The following is a 23,418-nucleotide window of genomic DNA, read 5'->3' as shown; positions in this document are numbered from 1 at the left end:
TCCCCCACCTGCTGTAGACTTGTGGGTCTCGACAGCCTCCTGAGACTTCCACAGGGAGTCTCGACTGCCATTTTTAAAATACGGTGGTGCCAGGCGGGGGGGGGGGGGGGGGGGGGGGGGGATAGTGGCAGGCAGCCCAGCGGGCCAGGCAGGAAAGAACATGTTCCCCTCTCCCACAGAGAAGATCACCAGTGGCATGCTGGACATCCGGGCAGAGCCTCTGGGCCCCCTAGAACCTCTGGGCCCCCGGGCACTGCCCAGTTGCCCGAATGGGCAGTCTGCCCCTGAATATAGGCATTTTAGAGAATCCGCCTAGGCGTATTTTTTTTCCACATGGAATTTTCAGTGGCCATGTATAGAATCTAGACCTGTGCTCTTACTGCTGCTGAATAAACCTCTCACTGGCACGTCTCCAGTTACCGGCACCTGCTAAGTGGATCAGGGCCTTTGAATATGGTCTCCAGTAACAAAAGTTGCAAAGAGAAATTCAGTTTTCAGTACAGTGAATCTAAGATAAGGAGAAGATGTCCAAAAGAAGGCAGCGGTGAGGGAACAAATGAAATGGAGAGAGACCTTCACAGAGCTCCTAAGGTTTCCCTGTGATCCGTGAAACAGTGACAGGAACAGCCAAGACGGAAGATAAAAGTGCACCCAGGGTGTGTGAGCAGGGCCTGGCCCTGACCCCGAGAACACCAACAGAGAGAAGGGAGGGGAAAGAGGCAGAAAATCAAAGAGAATGTAAGAAAGCAAAGACTGTAATATAAAAAAAGAGAGGAGACAGGGGGGACCCTGAAATACATATGTTTCCTAAAGAAATGTGGGACTGTCCCAAGCCAGTGAAGTAAGCTAGAAAAGAGGGGAGGGGTGTCCTGTGCAGCAGGCTGGTGAAATTCCAGCTGAAAGGAAGGGGTGGGGGGGGGGGGGGGGGGTCTGCTGGCTCCTGTGGCCCTGGTTTTGTACTTACTATCTGGCCCCCTTTTCTATATAAAGAGAGGTCGCGATATTTTAGATACATAAAATCAATTTGGATTTCTTTGAGCTGCAGAGGGGCTACAGGTGCCAGGGTAAAGGAGCTGGGCTGTTGTGCTGTGATCTAACCCCCTCCCCTGCTCCCGTGCCACCTTCCCCCTGCCAGTGCGAACCAGCAGCCACTGGAATGACAGCTAATGACAAGAGGGGAACCACCAGGGAGCCTCAATGGCCACTGAAGCTAGGGGTGACCAGTCCTGCTGGTCCACAGCAGCCTCCCCTTCCCCCTGGGCAGCCCCGGTTTGTTGGGTTGACGACAACGTTTGCTGCAGGAGGGGGTGGGGGCTTTAATGTTAGTAGGTGGTCAATCGGAGTTGGGCGAAGGGGGCACCGCAGAAATCTTTGTCATGCCTGCATTAAAGAGCGTGCAGGAGGGGGAAGCACTAAACCCATTTTAATGAAATGTACAGCAGGGAGCTCAGCACTGGCGCTGAATATCAAGTGGGCTTTCGGATCTGTCTCTAGTCTTTAACTCACCTCGCCTCTCAGGGGGATGAGGAGTGAATGTGCTGGAGCTTTGGGGGGGGGGGGGGGGGGGGGGGGGGGGTGGAATAGCTCTGCATGATTTGTGCTCTGGATGTGGTGGAGGGGGGCGTGTATGTTTTTAGCAACCCCCCCCCGTGTGTCACAGTAAATCTAAAAACAAGGCGGCTTTCCCCAATCCGGGAGGCAAAAAGATCAGGGATTAAAAAAAAAAAAAAAAAAACAGCAAAGGGGGAGGAGACAGTCAGAGACTTGGAAATGAAGGAGGGAGGGAGAGAGAAGGGAGGGAGAAGCGCGATCTGCACGAAAGACAAGCGTGGATTTTAATTTTTGTCGTTATCCCCCCCCCCCTGCCCTGGGATTGTGGAGGGGGAGCGTGTCTGCACCTCCAGGGAGAAGGCGGAGGGGGGAGCCAGGAGGATGTGGTAAGAGGAAGCCGATCGCCCTCCACCTGCAGTGGGTGCTGCTTCCTCTCCTCCCCTCCCTCCCTCCCCTCCACCGGTGCCTGCCTGCTGCAAGGCGAAGCGCTGCTGCCTCCCTCCCAGCCCCAGAGCTGCTAAAGTGAAAGAGGAAGAAGGGAAGATGGAAGCCCGAGAGACTCCGAAAGAGGCCCCAGGGGAGAAAGAAGCGTGAGAACCCCCCGGGGAAGGAGAGGAGGGGCTGAGGGGGGCCCTGGAAGGCTGTCTCTCTGCTGCAGCAAGGCAACTTTTGCAGAAGGGGAGCTGCAGCCCCAGCAGATCTGTTCATGCATTTTTTGCCTTGAGCTTTCCTTCTCTCTGGCTCAGCTTTTGGGCTGAGGCCACCGGGGACCAGTGACAACAAGTATCAGAGGAGAGAAATTAAAGGAGCAGACGGGAGACCAGAAGGGCATCTGGGACCAGCTGCACGAGTGGATCGCGAATCTTGAAATCCGGGCGGATCTGTTGCTTCAACCGAGGAGCGAGCGGGTCTGACCCCCTCCCTCTGCCAGATGCTGCGAGTCTCGGTCAGCCCTTGAGAGAGAGGTGTCGCCGCCATGTCGCGACCGAGCTCGGGGGCTCTGATCTCGGCCAGCGGGCTGGGCTTCCCCCCGCAGAACCTGGCGCGCGTGGTGGTCTGGGAGTGGCTGAACGAGCACGGCCGGTGGCGACCTTACTCGGCCACCGTGTGCCACCACATCGAGAACGTGCTGAAGGAGGACGCCAGGGGCAGCGTGGTGTTGGGCCAGGTGGACCTGCAGCTTGTGCCCTACGTCATCGACCTGCAGTCCATGCACCAGTTCCGACAGGACACGGGTGAGTGGCTAGTCGGGTCACAAAGTGGCTACCCGGCCACATGAGATCATGCAACGTGATTGCATAGTACGGTTACAGCCGCCGGTTTACCGAGGCACCGGTTTTCCAGGATCAGAGGCCACTCTTGGCTTGGGAAACTCTTTCCTCAATGAATCGGTTGGTCGAAAACACAGATAGCCAGTAATTCATATGCAGGAGATAGATCAGCAAACCTCGTATGCAGATGTGTTCTCATGCATATTCATTGTGGTAGTTCTGAAAACCTGCCTGGCAAGGTGTGCCTTCGAGACAGGTGCAGGAAGGTGTCACTGGCCTCTGGAAATCTTGTGTAGTCCAGATGCATGGTATACAGAGTTAAAGGTTAAAGGACTTGTTTGAGTATATGCAATTGGAAAGATTCCCCCCTCCCCCCCCCAAGAGGAGAGGCTTTGGTATTTCAGTGTTATTTGATTCCATGTTGCTGAAGCTTTGCATTTTCCAGCTCTTTTGCTGCAACTTCTGGTTCTGATTTCACGCTCTCTGTTCCTAGGGTGCCCGAACTGACCGACATTTTGCTGTAAGGCCAGTATCTCTCTCCAATTGCTAAGCAGGAGGCTACTGTGTCCCAATGACATTATACTAAACTCATCAGTCTTTACTTGGTGCCTCAATGCCCTGCCCATCTTCTCGCTCTCTGTCTTCATTCTGCATTCTCAGTGCACTCAGTGAGTCCCCTTTCCCCCTGTTGCTGGGTCCCCTCCTCTCTCCAGTCACCCAACAGTGAAGTTTCTGCTCATCACTCGCCCCTTCCCCCAACCACCCAGTTACCATTCTCTCTGTTCTATCCAAAATCCTCAGTCCAGAATCCAAGATGCCATTCTCTCTTCCCCCTACCCTGTTCCCTGTTCAGCATCTTTCCTCTTCTCACTTTCCCTCCTCATATCCAACATTTCCCTTCTCTCCCCCTGTCTCTTTTTCCAGTCCACCAGAAGGAGCCATAGGGACCCCCCCCCCCCTTGCACTTTTTTTTAAATACAGCAAGCCAGAACAGGGTGCAAGAGGGAAAGGGGCCAAGGGAGGTGGGTGTATGCATCCACCAGTCCAATAGCATGTGTCCATCCCTGTCCTGCCCCCCCCCCCCCCGAGAAAAGTTGCAGGGTGGACCAGGAGGCTGGATCTGGCTATGACTGTGCAGCAGTGTGAATCAGGGCACCAAAATTTCAGTGCTGTCATGGGGAAACAACCCACATCATCACATGACCTGCCACGGCTGGTGCTGTTTACTGAGATACTGAGCTGGCCCTGGAAGAGTGAGGGCAAACATTGTGTTGGGAGAGGCCATCCCCAGTGTCAAAAAATCTCACTGCACAGTAGCTGCAGGATAAGTGGTTAACTCAGTGGCGTAGCCAAGGGTGGGCCCAGGCCCACCAACTTTGGGCTCAGGCCCACCCAATAGCAGCACACCTATGATGTGGCTGGCAGGGATTCCCAAGCTCCCCCCCCCCCCCCAGCTGAACACTCCCAACAGCTGTCCCTCCTGCCTACCTTGTAAACAGCAGATCTTGGTCTCTCTGATGTATTCCCCGCCTATGTGGAAACAGGAAGTTGCATCAGGGAAGGCTGTGGGGGCCAACATGAGCAGTGAGTATTAGTTGTTTCTCTCTGCCAGTGAAAATCTTCTATTTAAAAGGTATGCGGGGGAGGGGGGATGTTTGAGAGACCATATGGCATGCAGACGAGAGAGAAACCAAATCACTTGTGGGACAGGGCAGAGTTCTGCCCACCCAACTTGGGCCCAGGCCCACCCAAAACTGGGTGTCTGGCTACGCCCCTGGGTTAACTTTCTGTTTGCCTTCTCACAGTCAAAAGAAAAAAATTCAGTGGGGTCTGCATTGATTCGAAGGCCTTAAAGATCACCGGCTTTTAGACATTTTAGAGTTTTAAGGCAGCTGAGCGGGATGAACCAATCCTGCAGCTGTGATTTACTGTTCTTTGCTGCTACGCCATGGAGCAGGCAGATAAGACTGAGTAAAGGAACTGAGTGGAGAAAGCTTGCAGAGAATATTAATACTTGGAAAGGTTTGAAATAGAAGGTAAATGTATACATATAGGGCTTTTTTGGGGGGGGGGGGGGGGGAATTCAAATGTCTTATGTATATTATGAGAAAAAAAAGGCCTTTTCTACTTTTGTAGAAATTAAGAACAAAAGCGTTGCCACACTGGGACAGACCGAAGGTCCATCAAACCCAGTATCCTGTTTCCAAGAGTGGCCAATCCAGGTCACAAATAAAACAGATTTTATGCTGCTTATCCTAGAAATACACAACAGTTAGCGGACAAAACTAGTGTGTTGCAACACAACAATGTTGGCTGTAGAGGTTATCTCATATCAATCAAAACAACTGTGTCCGCCAATTTTTGGTATGGCTCACAGATTTGTATAGGTTTGTAATCATAGAACACCTCCAGCCAACCAGTAGTATCGATTCATCAACATGTGTCGTTATTGCTGTTTATGCCCTTGACAAAGCAAGAGACCGCGAAACAGGGTCCTGTCGGGCTTACAACGATAACGGAGTTGCTGGAAGGTTTCACTATGTTCAGTTGAAACCCGATGAGCTCCAGCCCTAGAAGACAGCACATCTGAGTCTGGAGCCTTTAAGCTAAGTTAAACTTGTGCATTATTTGCCCGTGTATTGCAATAATGTTTATTTTTTGTACAGTAGTATATTTTGAACTTTAAATATATGAACATTTTTTCGATACTACTGGTTGGCTGGAGGTGTTCTATGATTACAAACCTATACAAATCTGTGAGCCATACCAAAAATTGGCGGACACAGTTGTTTTGATTGATATGAGATAACCTCTACAGCCAACATTGTTGTGTTGCAACACACTAGTTTTGTCCGCTGTTGTGTATGCATACAAACTACTTTTGGACAAAATTGAGCCATTAATTATATATATTTGTATATCCTAGAAATAAGCAGTGGATTTTCCCCATCTTAATAATGGCTTATGGACTTTTAGGAAGGTATCCAACCCTTTTTTTAAACCCTGCTAAGCTAACTGCTTTTACCACATTCTCTGGCAATGAATTCCAGAGTTTAATTATACGTTGAGTGAAGAAATTGCATAGTAACATAGTAAATCACAGCAGATAAAGGACCTGTACGGTTTATCCAGTCTGCCCAGTTAGGCAGCTAGAATTTTTTTTTACCTTCCGCTTTGTGTAGGTTATACCTCTGTAGGCTCTTTTTAAAGTGTAAGGGTGGGTTAGGTTTTGCTTTGATTCCAAACCTCTTTCTGTTTAGGGATCCTTTGGGTTTATCCCATGCATTTGTGAATTCAGCCAGTGGTTTTGTCCCCACCACCTCTTCCAGGAGGCTATACCAGGAATCCACCACTCTACTCTCTCTGTGAAAAAGTATTTCCTGATGTTACTCCCAAGTAACACCTGCAACCTTGATTCATGGCGATTTATTTCCTCTAGTTCTGTCAGTTCTCCCCCCCCACCCCCCCCCCCGGCTCTAAATTGAAGCAACGGGACCTGGTCCAACCTCAGGAGCTCAGCAGAGATTTAGTTGCTGTTCTACACAGATGACTAGATCCTCCCTTGGTGCATAGGGAAGGGGTTTTGAAATTGGCTTCCTCCTTTTTCAGTAGTGAGGTCAGGTACTGTAGATATTTCCTTGTCCCCAGAGGGTTCACAGTCCAAGGGGCCCTTTTACTAAGCTGCAGTCAGAAGTGGCTAGCGTGCTGGTAAAATGGCCGCATTTTAATTTCCCAATTAGCACATTGCCTTTAATGCCATCTATTGACTAGGTGGTAAGGTCTCCCGCATTAATTGGGCGGTGCGCGGCAATGTACCCACACTATCCAGTTAGCGCAGGGCACGCCTACTTTCCGCCCATAGACAACGTGGAGGGGCATAATCGAACGGGGCGGCCAAGTTTTCATGAGGGCGTCTTCGCAGGACGGCCCCGTAAAGGGGCGGGGCAACCCATATTATCAAAACAAGATGGACGTCCATCTTTCGTTTCGATAATACGGTCGGGGACGCCCAAATCATGAAATTTAGGTCGAACTTAGAGATGGTCGTCCTTAGGTCGTTTTTGAGGTGGTCGTCCATGGCTTTCGGCGAGAATGGAAACTGAGGACGCCCATCTCAAGAATGACCAAATCCAAGGCATTTGGTCTTGGGAGGAGCCAGCATTCGTATTGCACTGGTCCCCCTCACATGCCAGGACACCAACTGGGCACCCTAGGGGGCACTGCAGTAGACTTCACAAATTGCTCCTAGATGCATAGCTCCCTTACCTTGGGTGCTGAGCCCCCCAAAACCCACTCCCCACAACTGTACACCACTACCATAGCCCTAAGGGGTGAAGGAGGGCACCTACATGTGGGTACAGTGAGTTTTGGGTGTGTTTTGGAGGGCTCACATTTACCACCACAAGTCTAACAGGTAGGGGGGGATGGGCCTGGGTCCACCTGCCTGAAGTGCACTGCACCCACTAAAACTGCTCCAGGGACCTGCGTACTGCTGTCATGGAGCTGGGTATGACATTTGAGGCTGGCAAAAAAAAATATATATATATATTTTTTTAGGGTGGGAGGGGGTTGGTGATCACTGGGGGAGTAAGGGGAGGTCATCCCCGATTCCGTCTGGTGGTCATCTGGTCAGTGTGGGCACCTTTTTGAGGCTTGGTTGTGAAAAAAAATGGACCAAGTAAAGTTGACCAAATGCTCATCAGGGACGCCCTTCTTTTTTCCATTATTGGCTGAGGATGCCCATCTCTTAAGCACGCCCCAGTCCAACCTTCGCTACACTGCCGACATGCCCCCGGGTACTTTGGTCGTCCTCGTGACGGACTGCAGCTGGGGACACCCAAAATCGGCTTTTGATTATGCTGATTTGGGTGACCCTGAGAGAAGGACGCCCATCTCCCGATTTGTGTCGAAAGATGGGCGTCCTCTTTCGAAAATGCCCCGGATAGTAACATAGTAGATGACGGCAGAGAAAGACCTGTACGGTCCATCCAGTCTGCCCAACAAGATTAACTTATATGCTGCTTTATGTGTATGCCTGACCTTGATTTGTATCTGCCATTTTCAGAGCACAGACCATAGAAGTCTGCCCAGCACTAGCCCCGCCTCCTAACCTCTAGCCCTGCCTCCCACCACCGGCTCTGCCACCCAATCTCCGCTAAGCTTCTGAGGATCCATTCCTTCTGAACAGGATTCCTTTATATTTATCCCACCCATTTTTGAATTCCGTTACCGTTTTCATCTCCACCACCTCCCGCAGGAGGGCATTCCAAGTATCCACCACTCACACGCCTCCTGCGCCCCCAAAAACTTTTTTAGTGTGGGATTAGCGCGCGCTGATTGGCACGCTACCATGGAACACCTCAGTGCTTTTTTTGGCACCCAGCAGGCACACGATCCTGCCTACAGTGGCTTTGTAAAAGGGCCCCTGAGTTTGTTCTTGAGGTAATAGAGAGGTTGTGGGCCTCTTTTACTAAAACGCGCTAGCATTTTTAGCGTACACTAAACGTTGACGTGGCTAACGTTTAGCGCGCCCTAAATATTAGCCTGTGCTAAAAACACTAGCATTCCGTAGTAAAAGACCCCCCTAAGTGACTTATCCAAGTTCGCAAGGGGCCAGAGTGGGGATTTGAACCCTGGTTCTCAGCTCAGTTCTCCCTCTTTAGGCTGATAACCTGCAGAAAGTAGAAGTACAAGTCCAGACAGGCAATGGGGAAAAGGCTGTGACTGAGACCCTTCGACTGTTTGGGTACTGGATTTGCTAAAAAATGTGGAGAAATCACAGCTGTTAAATCAGTGTATTAAAAAACAGGATGTGGTGAAAAACATCTCACTGCAAAAAAAAGAAAAACACATCTAATAACAATTCAACTAAATCATTGTTTTTAACGAAAGGTGAAAGTTGACTTTGCAAAAAAATCTAGAACATTCCAAAACTTGTACCTAAGGTGCTTCCAGAATTCCATATCAAACGCTTATTGGCATTTTAACAGCATTAGGGGGTAACTGTGGAGCCGAGTCTGCGGGGACTGATCCGTTTTACATAGTAACATAGTAGATGATGGCAGAAAAAGACCTGCACAGTCCATCCAGTCTTCCCAACAAGATAAACTCATATGTGCTACTTTTTGTGTATACCTTGATTTGTACCTGTCCTCTTCAGGGCACAGACCGTGTAAGTCTGCCCAGCACTATCCCCGCCTCCCGCCACCGGCTCTGCCACCCAATCTCTGCTAAGCTTCTGAGGATCCATTCCTTCTGAACAGGATTCCTTTATGTTTATCCCACACGTGTTTGAATTCCGTTACCGTTTTCATTTCCACCACCTCCCGCGGGAGGGCATTCCAAGCATCCACCACTCTCTCCGTGAAGAAATACTTCCTGACATTTTTCTTGAGTCTGCCCCCCCTTCAATCTCATTTCATGTCCTCTCGTTCTCTCGTTCTCAACTGCCCAAGGGGTTTCTGCCTAACTTTACGCCACCTGCTCTGTGCAGGTACAAATGATCTGGGTTCGTTTACGTTACACATACACATAATTTCAAAAGCAGGTGCATGAATACAACCCGTCTGCAAAGCCGCCTACGGGAACGCTCCCACTCAGTTTGGGTAAAGTTCCTTCTGTGAAAGGCTTGTGGGCACATATATGCAAATATTGAACGCAGCTGTTTGAGTAACAGTGTCTTTTCCTCTCTACATGTCTCCAAACACAGCAGACACTGGAAATATGGACTTTGGTTTCTATTAATTAAGCTGTGAAATATAATACACCTCACATCCACAGATGTCTTGTTTCCAGCTGCCAGCCCCTGATCTGTTTTTCAGGAAGCCAGCATTTAGGATCTCTGTTGCTCAGGGCAGTGGTTCTTAGACTTTCTCGGGTTCACGGCACCCCTAGGCTAGACATTTCCTCTCAGGACCCCTCCCCCACAGTTTTACTGGCGGGAAGCCCAAACCCCCACCAGCTTGAAGAGGTCTGAGGCCTGAGCTCCGGGCTTCCTGAGCAGCGGCATGCTTCGGACGTTGGCACTCCCGCACAGGCTCAGTTTAACGTGAACTGAGCGTGCGTGGGCGTGCTGGTTTCAGCGGCTGAAGCATGCTGCTGATCTGGTCGCCGCTCGGGCCTCAAACCTCTTCAACTGGTGGGGCTTGGGCCTCCCCGCTAGCCGGCCACAATTTTGGAGGACATCTTAAAATATGCTGCGGCTTCCCTGTGAGTTTGCTGCAGCGCATAGCGTGGGAACCGCAGGCTTAGGGTTTTTCATGCAGTTCTGTTGATATTTGCTGATAGTGATGGACTTTCTTTACAGTACCTTGTATTCTTGATAACAGAGGGTGACTAACAAATATTTTTTTTTCATGAATAAATAAATACAGGCAGCTGACAAAGTTACGGACATTTTCAACATATGACTTTGGAAGGCTTTTGTGTTTTTAAATAGTTTAATGTTTTGGATGGAATCAGTGCTGCCGGGCATATCTGCTTTGCTGTACTCTTTGGTGGCTTCTGGGGGGGGGGGGCTGCCTGCAGCCTGCCCCCCACCCCCACTGGCCTCCTCCTTTCCTCAGGCAGAAGATGAGGTGCTGACTTCTGCTGTTTCAAAATGGTGCTGGCTCAGCCCTGCTTCACAGTTTCTGGAACTGGCAGGGATTTATCATGACAGCAGGAGGGAAACTGCTTCTCCTAACTGCAGAGAGGTATTGGGGGAGGGGGGAGGGAGGCCCTGCATGGCTGGGTGGGCTTCCTAGGGTTTTGGGTAGCTTTGTTTTTGTATGGGGGAGGGGCTGAGCAGGCAGGTTGCTATTTACCAAGGTTGGAGGGTGAGTGTTGAGCAGTAGCGTAGCTATGGGTGGGCTCAGGCAGCACCTCACATCAACATCTCTCCTCTTCCATGACCTGACGTCCTGGCATCTGCCCGCCTGGCGCTGAACACCCCCTCCCCTCCTGGTGTACCTCACAGGCATCCCCGGCGCCTACAATGATTCATTATTACTGTCTGCACTGGCCCTGCAGGCTTCCATCAGCCAGGTCCCGCCCTCGCTTTCATCATTTCCTGTCTGGCGGGACCTGGCCGATGGAAGCCTACGGAGCCGGTACAGGTAGCAGTAATTGAATCACTGCAGGCACCGAGGACGCCTGTAAGGGACACCAGGGAGGGACGGGGCTCGGCGATGGCCAGTCAGATGCCGGGACGCTGCGGAGGAGGAAAGATGATGTGGGGTAGGTGAAAAAATCTATAATTTTTAAAATATCTCGGGTGGGGGGGGGGGGGGGGCTATGGAGTGCCGTGGAATGGCCCATCTAAGTTAGCTCTGGACCCATTCAAAATACTGGGTCTGGCTACACCACTGGTGTTGGGAGATAAGAATCATTGTGGTGATGTTGTCAAAGGGACTGACACACTGATCTGTGACGCGGGGTTGGCAATTTACACTGTTTCAAAACCAAAACACATTACAAAAGTTTGTTTTCTGCATAACTCTGTCAAAACTGGACTAATTTCAATGAGATTTGGGCTGTATCATCCTGAATAAATTTTCAAAGAGCCTACAGTCACACTGGCCACCTCACCTAATTGTGTCACTTCATTGCCTGGTTCTTCAGTGTCAACCGATCGAGCCCTGCTGCTTCCTGAGCCCGTGTTTCTTGCAATTTCTTCAATACTTATTCTGCGCTTGCTGTTGAGAACCACAACCTTTCTCCAGATACAAATTTTTTTAATAAGGATCAGATCTCCTTCATTCATCCCATTCATTTGGCAGCAGATACAATGTAGATCAGTGTTTTTCGACTGATGTGCCACAGGCAGTCTGCAGGTGTGTTGCGGGAGTTGAAGGTCATTTACTTTTTAAAAGTTTTCTTGTCTCCAGCGGTCGGCGGCAGTGAGCATCAATTCATAGATCCTGCTCGCGCCAACTCTCTCTGACATAAATTCCTGCTTCCGTGTAGGCGGGAAGCGTCGGAGGGAAGGCTCCGGAGCTGGTGTGAGCAGGATCTATGAATCGCTGCTGCCGAATGTTAGAGAGACAAGAAAAGTTTTAAAAGGTACATGGGGAAAGGGGGTCGAGAGAGACAAAGGGAGATGCCGGGTCGCCAGATGGAGAGGGGATAGGAGGAAGAGATGCTGGATTATTTGTGAGGTTGGGTGGGGGGGGGGAAGAGAAGGTAAAATGCTGGACCATGTGTGGGGATTGGGGGGGGGGAGAAAGTAAAATGCTGGACCATGTGTGGGGGTTGGTGGGGGAAGAAGGTAAAAGGCTGGACCATGTGTGGGGATTGGGGGGGGGGAAGAGAGGGTAAAATGCTGGACCATGTGTGGGGGTTGGTGGGGGAAGAAGGTAAAAGGCTGGACCATGTGTGGGGATTGGGGGGGGGGGAAGAGAGGGTAAAATGCTGGACCATGTGTGGGGGTTGGTGGGGGAAGAAGGTAAAAGGCTGGACCATGTGTGGGGATTGGGTGGGGGAAGAAGGTAAAAGGCTGGACCATGTGTGGGGATTGGGGGGGGGGAAGAGAAGGTAAAATGCTGGACCATGTGTGGGGATTGGGGGGGGGGGAAGAGAAGGTAAAATGCTGGACCATGTGTGGGGGTTGGTGGGGGAAGAAGGTAAAATGCTGGACCATGTGTGGGGGTTGTTGGGGGAAGAAGGTAAAAGGCTGGACCATGTGTGGGGGTTGGTGGGGGAAGAAGGTAAAAGGCTGGACCATGTGTGGGGATTGGGGGGGGGGGAAAGAGAAGGTAAAATGCTGGACCATGTGTGGGGATTGGGGGGGGGGGAAGAGAAGGTAAAATGCTGGACCATGTGTGGGGGTTGGTGGGGGAAGAAGGTAAAATGCTGGACCATGTGTGGGGGTTGTTGGGGGAAGAAGGTAAAAGGCTGGACCATGTGTGGGGGTTGGTGGGGGAAGAAGGCAAAAGGCTGGACCATGTGTGGGGGTTGGTGGGGGAAGAAGGCAAAAGGCTGGACCATGTGTGGGGGTTGGTGGGGGAAGAAGGCAAAAGGCTGGACCATGTGTGGAGGTTGGGTGGGGGAGGAAGGTAAAATGCTGGACCATGGGTTGGGTAGAAGGTAAAATCCTGGAACGTGTGGGGTTGTAGTGCCGTGTAAGTGTGCCGTCAGATGAAAAAGGTTGAAAATCTCTGATGTAGATGCTCAATTTGACATTGTCTTCTCCCCCCCCCCCCCCCCCCCCCCGGAATGTTGGTAGTCTAGTTCCATTGTTCCCTCTTTGTGCTTTCTCCTTGGAATCTTTTCCATTGTGACATCACATCCGCACCCTGTTATGATTGGCTGGATTATTATTGATTCTTTCCTATTGGTGTGTATGATATTACTCTCAGAGTATTCGTGGCTGTTACATTTTGCTGTAAATGAGTTTTCCTAGACAAGGTGAGGAGACCAATACATTTAGCTAAGTTAATTACCTGTCAGCTGCATTTATACTTTGGTATATATGAAACCCCCTGGGGAGAACTAGTAAGGAAGTGAAGTTTGGGTGAATTTCCCCAAGGGATTACTGAATCATATCTGGCTCCTGACCAGGGGTTGGGAGGAGTGGTTATTAGATGGCGGGGGGAGGTGTATAGCCAGCCGGTTGGCATGTGGTGGATGTGCCAGGGTACAGTTCTGGTACTGTAATGGACGACAGGAAAAATTGTTACTGTAATGACTGAAAGGGAGATGTGATCGGAGGGGGGAGGGGTGAAGAGAAATAAAAGTGTCTGCCATTTAGGTCTTTGGCTGCCCAAAACCCACCAGGACCCATGGAGTGAAGGGGTTTCCTAGCCGGCACAGTAAGCAGGGGCTGCTGTGATTGAGTAATCTCTGCTGAAAAAAGCAGAGGGGTCCTTTTAATAAGGTGGGCTGAAAAACGGCCTGCGGTAGTGTAGGAGCGGGTTTGGGCATGCGCCGGTCCATTTTTCAGCGCGCCTGTAAAAAAAAAAAAAGGCCTTTTTAAAATTTTTGCCGAAAATGGACGTGCGGCAAAATCAAAATTGCCGCGTGTCCATTTTGGGTCTGAAACCTTACCACCAGCCATTGACCTAGCAGTAAAGACTCGCGCGGTAACCGGGCGGTAATGACCTAAGTGCGTCCAATGCCACTTGGCGCCCAATACTCGCATCTGAAAATAAAAATTATTTTTCGTATGCGCCAGGTAGGTAGCCAGGCGGGAACTCCATTTTGGCATGCAGTGGGCTCGCATAGAGCCTTACGCGGCTTAGAAAAAGGACCCCAGAGGTTGTAGCTAGAAGGCTCCAGGGGAAGGAGAGAGAGAATAACCCCCCCCCCCCCTCACACACACACCTTCTGGAGTGGAACACGGAGAGACTTGTTGAGGCCTGGAGGTGTGTGAGAGGAACCCTACTTCTGGGGAAGAAGGACAGGCAGGGAGGTCCGCTCTTGAAAAGACAAGCTGCAGCCTTGGATTGTCCTGCCGGCTGGGATGGGCTTGGAGGGTTAAGAGCTGAATGGGCACTGAAAGAGACTGATTTTAAGGGACTGTCCATCTGATTAGTGTCCCAAGATTTCAGGATCTATCACTGTTAGACTGACATGTTTAAAGTTCTAAAAGTTCAAGATTATATAAAAACAACTCTTTGAGTGAGTTTTTTTTTTTTTCTGGAATGGTGTTTAAGTGATAAAGGCAGTGCCTTAAAACCCCCCCGGCCTACTGGGATTTAGCCCGGCCCCGGCCTGCATCCAGCTCAAAAGAGTACCTTTTGTACACCCTGGTCTGAGTGCCTGATCCGAAGAGCTTAGCCGGCATCCAGGACTGCCTGGAGAGGACCAGGGTTACATATGGCTCATTATTTTTAACTTAGTAGAGCCTCTCGAGTTTGACCTATATAGAGTTCTTTTAAAATGTTAGTCGGATCACACTGGCTTTTAGAATATGATTCACTTTTGTGCTCAAGGTTACAGGCCTTTTGTGTTTCTAAGGCTGCAAGTTTCAGGATTCCCTAGCAGAGGCTTCTCAGGGGTTCAGGAAAGCACCAGGCTGCAGTCAAAGAAGCTGATGTTTCTCTTAAGATATCTAGCTGAAAGAAATGTAACATCAAGGTCAGCAGATGGCTGATTTCTACCAACTGTAAACTAACTGTAACTAATTGTAAACACGAACTGTAGGCTAATAGCAAGACAGAGGCAGAAATCGCAGGGAAAAATCCTAGGAATATCACAGGAAATATGAACTGTCATAAGGAAGTCATGGGGAAAAGGTATAGAACTTGAATGCAAATTCCTCCACCTACAGGAAAGTAAAGTATGAGATGTCCCCCGCATTGAAGTCTTTATGCTGGAGGGCTTGCGGTCTCCAAATGTGACGCTCCTGTAATTAAGAACATAAGCGCTACCATACTGGGACAGACTGAAGGTCCATCAAGTCCAGTATCCTATTTCCAACAATGGCCAATCCAGGTCACAAGTACCTGGCAAGATCCCAAAACAGTACAATACATTTTATGTTGCTTATCCTAGAAATAAGGAGTGGATTTGCCCCCAAGTCCATCTTAATAATGGCTTATGGGCTTTTCTTTTAGGAAGCTAGCTAAACCTTTTTTAAACCCCGCTAAGCTAACTGCTTTTACCACATTCTCTGACAGTGAATTCCGGAGTTTAATTAAAGGTGGAGTGAAGAAATATTTTCCCCGGTTTGTTTTAAATGTACTACTTAGTAGCTTCATTGTGTGTCCCCTAGGCCTAGAATTTTGGAAAGAGTAAACAAGGAATTCACAGCATTTTTATTATTTGGGGGTTGTGATGTGGGATACAGTCACTTTGATGCCGGAGCTCAGCTTTCATCCAACTGGAACTTTAAAAGCTGACTTTGCAGGTGATATATGCAGCTAGTTTTCCCATTGTGTCAACCTGGAAAGAATTTCCCAGGATTAGCTATTGGAAGAGTCACTTATCTGAAATGACTTCTGTTGAAAGAATTGTATATGCTTCAAAGTGAGGACAAACGCAATGGTATTTGGAAACAGTGGATGCACGATTCATAGTGAGGTGTAACTATGTGGCTATTCTGAATCTGAAACTAAGATGTGACCTGTACGGTTTGTAAGTGGGTGTTTGAAAGCTGTATTCAGTTAGGTTGGTTTACTTGAGAACTGGGGGCAGTTCTGTGAAATTTGCAAAATTGCAAAGTATATTTTCGTGTTTAGCACACGTCTTTGTGGCTGAGTTTCAGAGGGAAATGATCTGAGTTGTATTTCTTGCAAAATTAGTTAACCTTTGGCACCTGTTGTTTTTATGGGGGAGGGGGAGTAAGGGGGGAAAATAGCATACATGCTTTTTATATATTCTGTTTGAACGTAAGAATAGTCATACTGAGTCAGACCAGTGGTCCATCTTCAGTGGCCAATCCAGGTCACAAGTACCTGGCAGAAACCCAAATAGTAGCAACATTCCATGTAGAATCTCAAAGAATAGCACGATTCCAGAATCCTAAAGAGTAACAAGATTCCGGAACCCCAAATAGTAGCAAGATTCCATGCTACCAATCCCAGGGCAAGCAGCGGCTTCCCCATGTCTATCTCAATAGCGGACTCCGGACGTTTCCTCCAGGAACATGTGCAAATCTTTTTTAAACCCAGATATGCTAACCGCTGGTACCACATCCTCCGGCAACGAGTTCCGAAGCTTAACAATTCGTTGAGTGAAAAAATATTTCCTCCTATTTTATTTCCATGTAATTTCATTGAGTGTCCCCTTAGTCTTTTGTACTTTGTGAAAGAGTGAAAAATGGATTCACTTCAACCCGTTCTCAACCACTCAGGATTTTATAGACCTCAAAGATATCCTCCCTCAACCGTCTCTTTTCCAAGCTGAAGAGCCCTAACCTCTTGAGCCTTTCCTCTTATGGGAGGAGTTCCAACCCCTTTATCAGTTTGGTCGCTCTTCTTTGAACCTTGAATGTTAGAGGGCATTTCAAAAGTCTAAAGAGAATCCTGGCATGTTAATGAGATGGGAAAACATTTGGAAAATTCACAGACGAATCTCCTTTCACCTTCGTCAGCGCAGATATGTTGCTTTACTTTTATTGGAAACCGCTTAGTTGCCTGTTTGGAGCTATTTATGGTTGTATCAAGCAGGGGTGTAACCGGCGGGAGGGGGGTCCTTAGCCCGAGGTGAGGGGCCACATTTTAGCTCCCCCCCCCCCCCCCCCGGCGCCGCTGCCACCACCACCAACTTTGACCCCCCCCCCCTCCCGCCGCCGCTGTCGTCGGCTGCCTTTGCTGGTGGGGGACCCCCAACCCCCACCAGCCGAGGTCCTCTTCTTCCGGCGCAAGGCTTCGTTCTGTTTCTGTGAGTCTGACGTCCTGCGCGTTGTACGTGCAGGACGTCAGACTCACAGAAACAGAACGAAGCCTGTGCCAGAAGAAGAGGACCTCGGCCCCGCCAGCAAAGGTAGGCGACGGCGGGGGAGGGTTGGTGGCGGGAGGAGGGGTCGAGAGGGTCGTTGGCAGGGGGGTCCAGGACCAAATCTAAGGGGGCCCAGGCCCCCGTGCCCCCACTTAGCTACGCCACTGGTATCAAGTTAAAGAAATATATATAAATAAGACAGTTCTGCCGGAGGATCCAGCACAATCAATTAATGAGAAATTGTGTGCAGTATTTCAGACTTACCCCCACCCCCTTTTACGAGGCTGTTTGGCAGCAGCTAGCGTGGCTTTGAAAAAGGAGGGGGTTAAGATGGACTCAGGGAAATCCACTGCTTATTTCTAGGATAACTACTACTACTACTATTAAACATTTCTAGATAACCAGTATAAAATCTGTTTTACTCTTTTGGATGTTGCCAAGTACTTGTGATCTGGACTGGTCACTGTTAGGAACAGGATTCTGGGCTTGATGGACCGTTAGTCTTTCCCAATATGGCAACACTTATGTACTTAGTTTTCTAATTCCTTCTAGAACTGCCAGGAACAACTTCCTCTCAGTCTAGCTAAAAGTGATACATTAGGGAACTGTTCGCTTGTTTTATTCTAGACTGAGGAAGGCCTGTTGTCAAACAACCGGTTCACCCAGGTAAAAGCCTGGCAGTTAGCTTAGCAGAGTTTAAAAAGTTCAGAGAAAATTTGTCTTCACTCAACGTGTAATTAAACTCTGGAATTCGTTGCCAGAGAATGTGGTAAAGGTGGTTAGCTTAGCGGAGTTTAAAAAAGGTTTGCACTGCTTCCTAAAGGAAAAGTCCATAGACCGTTATTAAATGGACTTGGGGAAAATCCACTATTTCTGGGATAAGCAGCAAAAAATGTTTTGTTCTTTTTTTGGGATCTTGCCGGGTATTTGTGACCTGGATTGGCCACTGTTGGAAACAGGATGCTGGGCTTGATGGACCTTTGGTCTGTCCCAGTATGGCAATACTTATGTACTTATGTAAGATTGTTCTAAAATGGTATTAATGCCAATCCCTTTTACCTAAACTATTTAATGCCATAAAAAGTCATATAAAAATGCATCACTGTAGTAGCTATGTTGATCCTGGGGAGACTTGGAGATTGGGCATGCAAATGGCAGGTGATGTTTAATGTGAGCAAGTGCAAAGTGATGCATGTGGGAAGGAGGAACCTCAACTATAGTTACGTGATGCAAGGTTCCAAATTAGTAGTCACAGACCAGGAAAAGGATCTGGGTGTCTTCATTGATGATGTGTTGAAACCTTCTGCTCAGTGTACAGCGGCAGCTAAGAAATCAAATAGAATGTTAGCAAGCATTAGGACAGAATGGAAAACAAAAATGAGAACATTATATAATGCCTTTGTATTGCTCCATGGTGTGACCCCACCTTGAATACTGTGTACAATTCTGGTCACCACATCTCAAAAAAAGCTATAGTGGAAATAGAAAAGGTGCAGAGAAGGGCGATGAAAATGATAAAGGGGATGGGACGACTTCCCTATGAGGAAAGGCTGAAGCAGCTAGATCTCTTCAACTTGGAGAAAAGATGGTTGAAGGGAGATATGATAGAGGTCTATAAAATAATGTGTGGAGTGGAACGGGTAGACGTGAATCACTTATTTATTACTGTTTCCAAAAATATTAGGACAAGGGGGCACGCAATGAAGCTGCAAAATAGTAAATTTAAAACAAATTGGAGAAAATATTTCTTCACTCAACGTGTAATTAAACTCTGGAATTCATTGCCAGAGAATGTGGTAAAAGCAGTTAGCTTAGCGGGGTCTAAAAAAGGTTTGGCTAGCTTCCTAAAAGAAAAATCCATAAGCCATTATTAAAATGGACTTGGGGAAAATCCACTGCTTATTTCTGGGATAAGCAGCATAAAATAAATGTATTGTACGTTTTGGGGATTTTGCCAGGTACTTGTAACCTGGATTGGCCACTGTTGGAAACAGGATGCTGGGCTTGACGGACCTTCTGTCTGTCCCAGTATGGCAACACTTATGTTCTTATGATACCAGCATAAAAGAAGTGACTTCACTAAGGAGGGAATTTCTATAAAGGGTGCCTACACTTAATTACACTTAATTTAATTTAGGCATTTATAGTCCGCTTAACCTTTAAGTTGTAGGTGGAGGACAAATACAATTAATGAGAATGATTGTACTTTGAAACTCAAATAAGCTAAAAATCATTACATAAGAACAAAGGTAAATATTATTACATAAAACATAGGAGAATAACGTTCTTTATATAGAATAGCACCTTAGCGCTGAGACCGCGCCTAAAATTTGGCCACCAGACTTACGCCCTTCTAAAAGCTGGTGTAAATTCTGGTACCCAAGTTAGGTGCAGTAAGGAAGTATTCAGTAATTTTGTGCGGAACATTTCAGAATGCCCCGACAGACTCCTGGCCTCGCTCCTTTTGAGATATGCGTTATGGGAGTTAGGCGCCATGCCTTTTAGAATAGTGTGGAGCCAGTTGCACGTCTCAGACAGCCTGAAAATTCTTGGAGTCACAATTGACCGAAACATCATACTTGAAAGCCATGTGAAGAATACAACAAAGAAAATGTTCCATTCTACTACTACTACTACTTATCATTTCTGTAGCGCTACAAGGCATACGCAGCGCTGTACACCATACATGAAAAGACAGTCCCTGCTCAAAGAGCTCACAATCTGAATATGGAATGTTGCTAGTGGAATAGCAACATTCCATGTAGAATCTCAAGTAATAGCAACATTCCAGAATCTCAAATAGTAACAACATTCCATGTTCCACTGCACTAAGGCTACTCCTCCACTAGCAACATTCCATGTAGAAGCCTGCCCTTGCAGATCAGCAGTGCGGCCACGCAGGCTTCTGTTTCTGTGAGTCTGATGTCCTGCACTCACAGAAACAGAAGCCTGCGCGGCCGCGTTGCTGATTTGCAAGGGCAGGCTTCTCTACATTACTACTACTTATCACTTCTATAGCGCTACAAGGCATACGCAGCGCTGTACACCATACACAAAAAGACAGTCCCTGCTCAAAGAGCTCACAATCTAGATAAGACAGGTAAACAGACAGAACAATAAGGGAAAGTCAAAAGAATTAAACCTTTTTTCCCAAGGGAAATATTTCACAGCTTAGTACAATCAATGGTACTAAGTCACTTAGATTACTGCAATGCCCTCAATGCCGGTTGTAAAGAACAAATCATCAAAAAGCTTCATAGAGCCCAAAACACTGCAGCCAGACTCATATTTGGTAAGACAAAATACGAGAGTGCCAAACCCCTAAGAGAAAAACTGCATTGGCTTCCACTCAAGGAACGTATTGCGTTCAAGGTCTGCACCTTGGTTCATAAAATCATTTACGGCGATGCCCCGGTTTATATGTCAGACCTCATAGACTTGCCACCCAGGAACACTAAAAGATCAGCACGCACTTTCCTATATCTCCATTTCCCCAGCTACAAAGGACTAAAATACAAATGAACACATGCATCCAGCTTTTCCTACATAGGCACGCAGCTATGGAATGCATTACCACTTGACGTGAAAAACCAGCGCGACCTAACCAACTTTCGGAAATCATTGAAAACCTGCCTCTTCAACAAGGCTTACTGCAACGATCCTTCATATGAACTTTAACGCATTACCACTTTATCTTTTATTCCGAAAATGCTCTCTTTATACCTGTTTGCTTAATTTTATTTTGTTATTCATGTTCTCTATGTAATACATCTCTCACTCTGGAATGGCGATTGCCATGACGGAACAATGTAAGCCACATTGAGCCTGCAAATAGGTGGGAAAATGTGGGATACAAATGCAACAAATAAACAAGTATCCATTTTTATGAGTTCCAATTAACATCAATAGTTGGTTGTTAGCAAGAAATTATTGGTGGTTCAGAGCTGGTTGTCCAATTTGTTTGCACGTTTATCTCGGTGTCTCAAACTAGTAAGCTTCCATGCAGTAAGAATTGTCATTGAGGGGACGACCGCTGACTTCAGCTTGGAGCCATTGGGAAGTGTTGGTTCAAGAACTTGATGTCTGCCCAGGGATTAAGGAGCCTGTGGTTGAGATCATTACAGGAACTAGTTTAACATAGCAACTGGAGTCCAGCGAGGTTGTGCGTTCTCACCATTGTTATTCAACTTGGCATTGGACTAATGGATGCGGAATGCAGGAATCACACAGCTTGAGAATATGCAGTTAGAAATGTTGGATTTTGCAGATGATGTGGTCGTGTTGGTGAGTGGGTCTTCAGGGAACGCAGACCCAAGGCAGATAGAAAAATGCATTTTGGTGGACAGATGGGGCTAATTCTGTCTAGCAAAAAGACAAAGTTTATGACTAGAAACATAGCAGATAAGACGACAATCAAATTAAAAGAAGCTGCACTAGAAAAAGTATTTAGGAAGTCTGGGAACAGACAGAAATAAAAATGAGAATTGGTAAAGCGGCATCGTGAACAGATGGGGTAAGATTTGGGACAATAAGACCCTCAGATGAAGATGCTTATGTATGACAGTACTGAGGTGACCCAGTCCGTTATATGGGGAGGTAAACGAAACACCAGAGCAGATTAGATAGTTTCGATTCACGTAGCTTAAGAAGAATCCGGTATGTCAGTGACGAGATAAATGGTAAGAGAGAACTAAACAACCACCCTACAACAACGGCAACTGGATGTACAGTACATACCAAGGCAAGGCATGAACTGGAAACCAGGAAGGGAAAAGAGGTCCAAGAAGGCCAATATAGACCTGGCATCCAGCAGTTAGATAGGATCTCACTGAGGGACCCTGTGCTGGGGGGGGGGGGGTCGTTTTTCCCATGCACCAGGGCCCTTTTTACAGCAGCGGGTAAAAAAAAGCCCCTAGCACACATCAACTCTTACTACATGGCCATAAAACGGGAGTCCTTATTGCCACCCATTGAGGTGGCGATAAGGGCTCCCGCGCTAACCCGGCGGTAACCGGCAGCACACGGCGATGCCGGGTTACCGCCGCGCAAGCCATTTCCGGGGGGGGGGTTTCTTCCCCCTCCCCCCAGAAATGGCGTGTGCGCTCAGGGCGGGACTACTGCTGGTGGCCGCGTTGGGCCTGCGGCAATCCTGAAAAAGCCAGTGGTAAGCTCCTGTTGGACTTACCGCCGCTCTGTAAAATGGACCCTGAGCCGACTCTCAGTTGTCGGAAGCAGTTGGTGGGACACAAGATAAAAGTGTGGAAGATGTGTCTGTCTGCCTCATGCGCAACTGACTCAAGAAAACGTAATAATAATAATGGATGAAGAACTGGGAGAGAAAATTTGCAAGAGCTGAAGTGCCCCTGGCCTAGCACAGAGAAAGAATCATTTGATTCCAAGACCAGATGGCTGGACTGGCACCACTGAACTGACTGGCATCAGGAAAGACAATTTCTACATTCTGAGCAAAATCAGACTCAAGATGGTAATGATTAAAAGTTATTCTCAGAGGTCTTAGTCCAGGTCCCTGTGGAGAAGTGGCCACAAAACCCGGAGCAGCCTCATAACTGGCAGAATAAATGCCATTTGCGAAAGAAGGAACAAAATCTGAATAAGATGCACAAAATTACAGGTTAACAGCCAAAAATAGAACAGGTTGAAAAGTACCCGCTCCTAGGCATGTTTCAGCTACCCATCTCATAAGTACATAAGTATTGCCACACTGGGAAAGACCAAAGGTCCATCGAGCCCAGCATCCTGTTTCCAACAGTGGCCAATCCAGGTCACAAGTACCTGGCAGAAACCCAAAGAGTAGCAACATTCCATGTAGAACCCCAAAGAATATCAATATTCCGGAATCCTGAAGAGTAACAAAGATTCTAGAATTCCAAAGAACAACAAGATTCCATTCAGAATCCCAAGTATATAAGTATTGCCATACTAGGACGGACCAAAGGTCCATCAAGCCCAGCATCCTTTTTCGAACAGTGGCCAATCCAGTTCACAAATACCTGGCAAGATCCCAAAAAAGTACAAAATATTTCATACTGCTTATCCCAGAAATAATGGATTTTCCCCAAGTCCATTTAATAACGGTCTATGGACTTTTCCTTTAGGAAGCCGTCCAAACCTTTTTAAAACTCTGCTAAGCTAACCGCCTTTACCACATTCTCTGGCAACGAATTCCAGAGTTTAATTACACGTTGAGTGAAGAAAACTTTTCTCCGATTCCTTT

The 23,418-nt window shown here is 47.8% G+C and overlaps 1 protein-coding gene across 1 annotated transcript in view; it reads left to right on the top strand.

The window, feature by feature from the left end:
* The first annotated feature begins 2,006 nt into the window (after window positions 1-2,006).
* The window catches only part of DTX1 (deltex E3 ubiquitin ligase 1), a 169,299-nt gene continuing 147,887 nt past the window's right edge, over window positions 2,007-23,418 (top strand). Inside the window, exon 1 of the mRNA XM_030217948.1 lies at window positions 2,007-2,786. Coding sequence (XP_030073808.1) covers window positions 2,528-2,786 — 259 coding nt within the window. The 5' untranslated portion in view covers window positions 2,007-2,527. The remainder of the gene's footprint in view (window positions 2,787-23,418) is intronic.

The sequence above is a fragment of the Microcaecilia unicolor genome, chromosome 11 (assembly GCF_901765095.1).
Source record: "Microcaecilia unicolor chromosome 11, aMicUni1.1, whole genome shotgun sequence".
NCBI lineage: Eukaryota > Metazoa > Chordata > Amphibia > Gymnophiona > Siphonopidae > Microcaecilia > Microcaecilia unicolor.
Note: the sequence above shows the minus strand (reverse complement) of the source record. Positions and strands in the feature narration are given on the sequence as shown.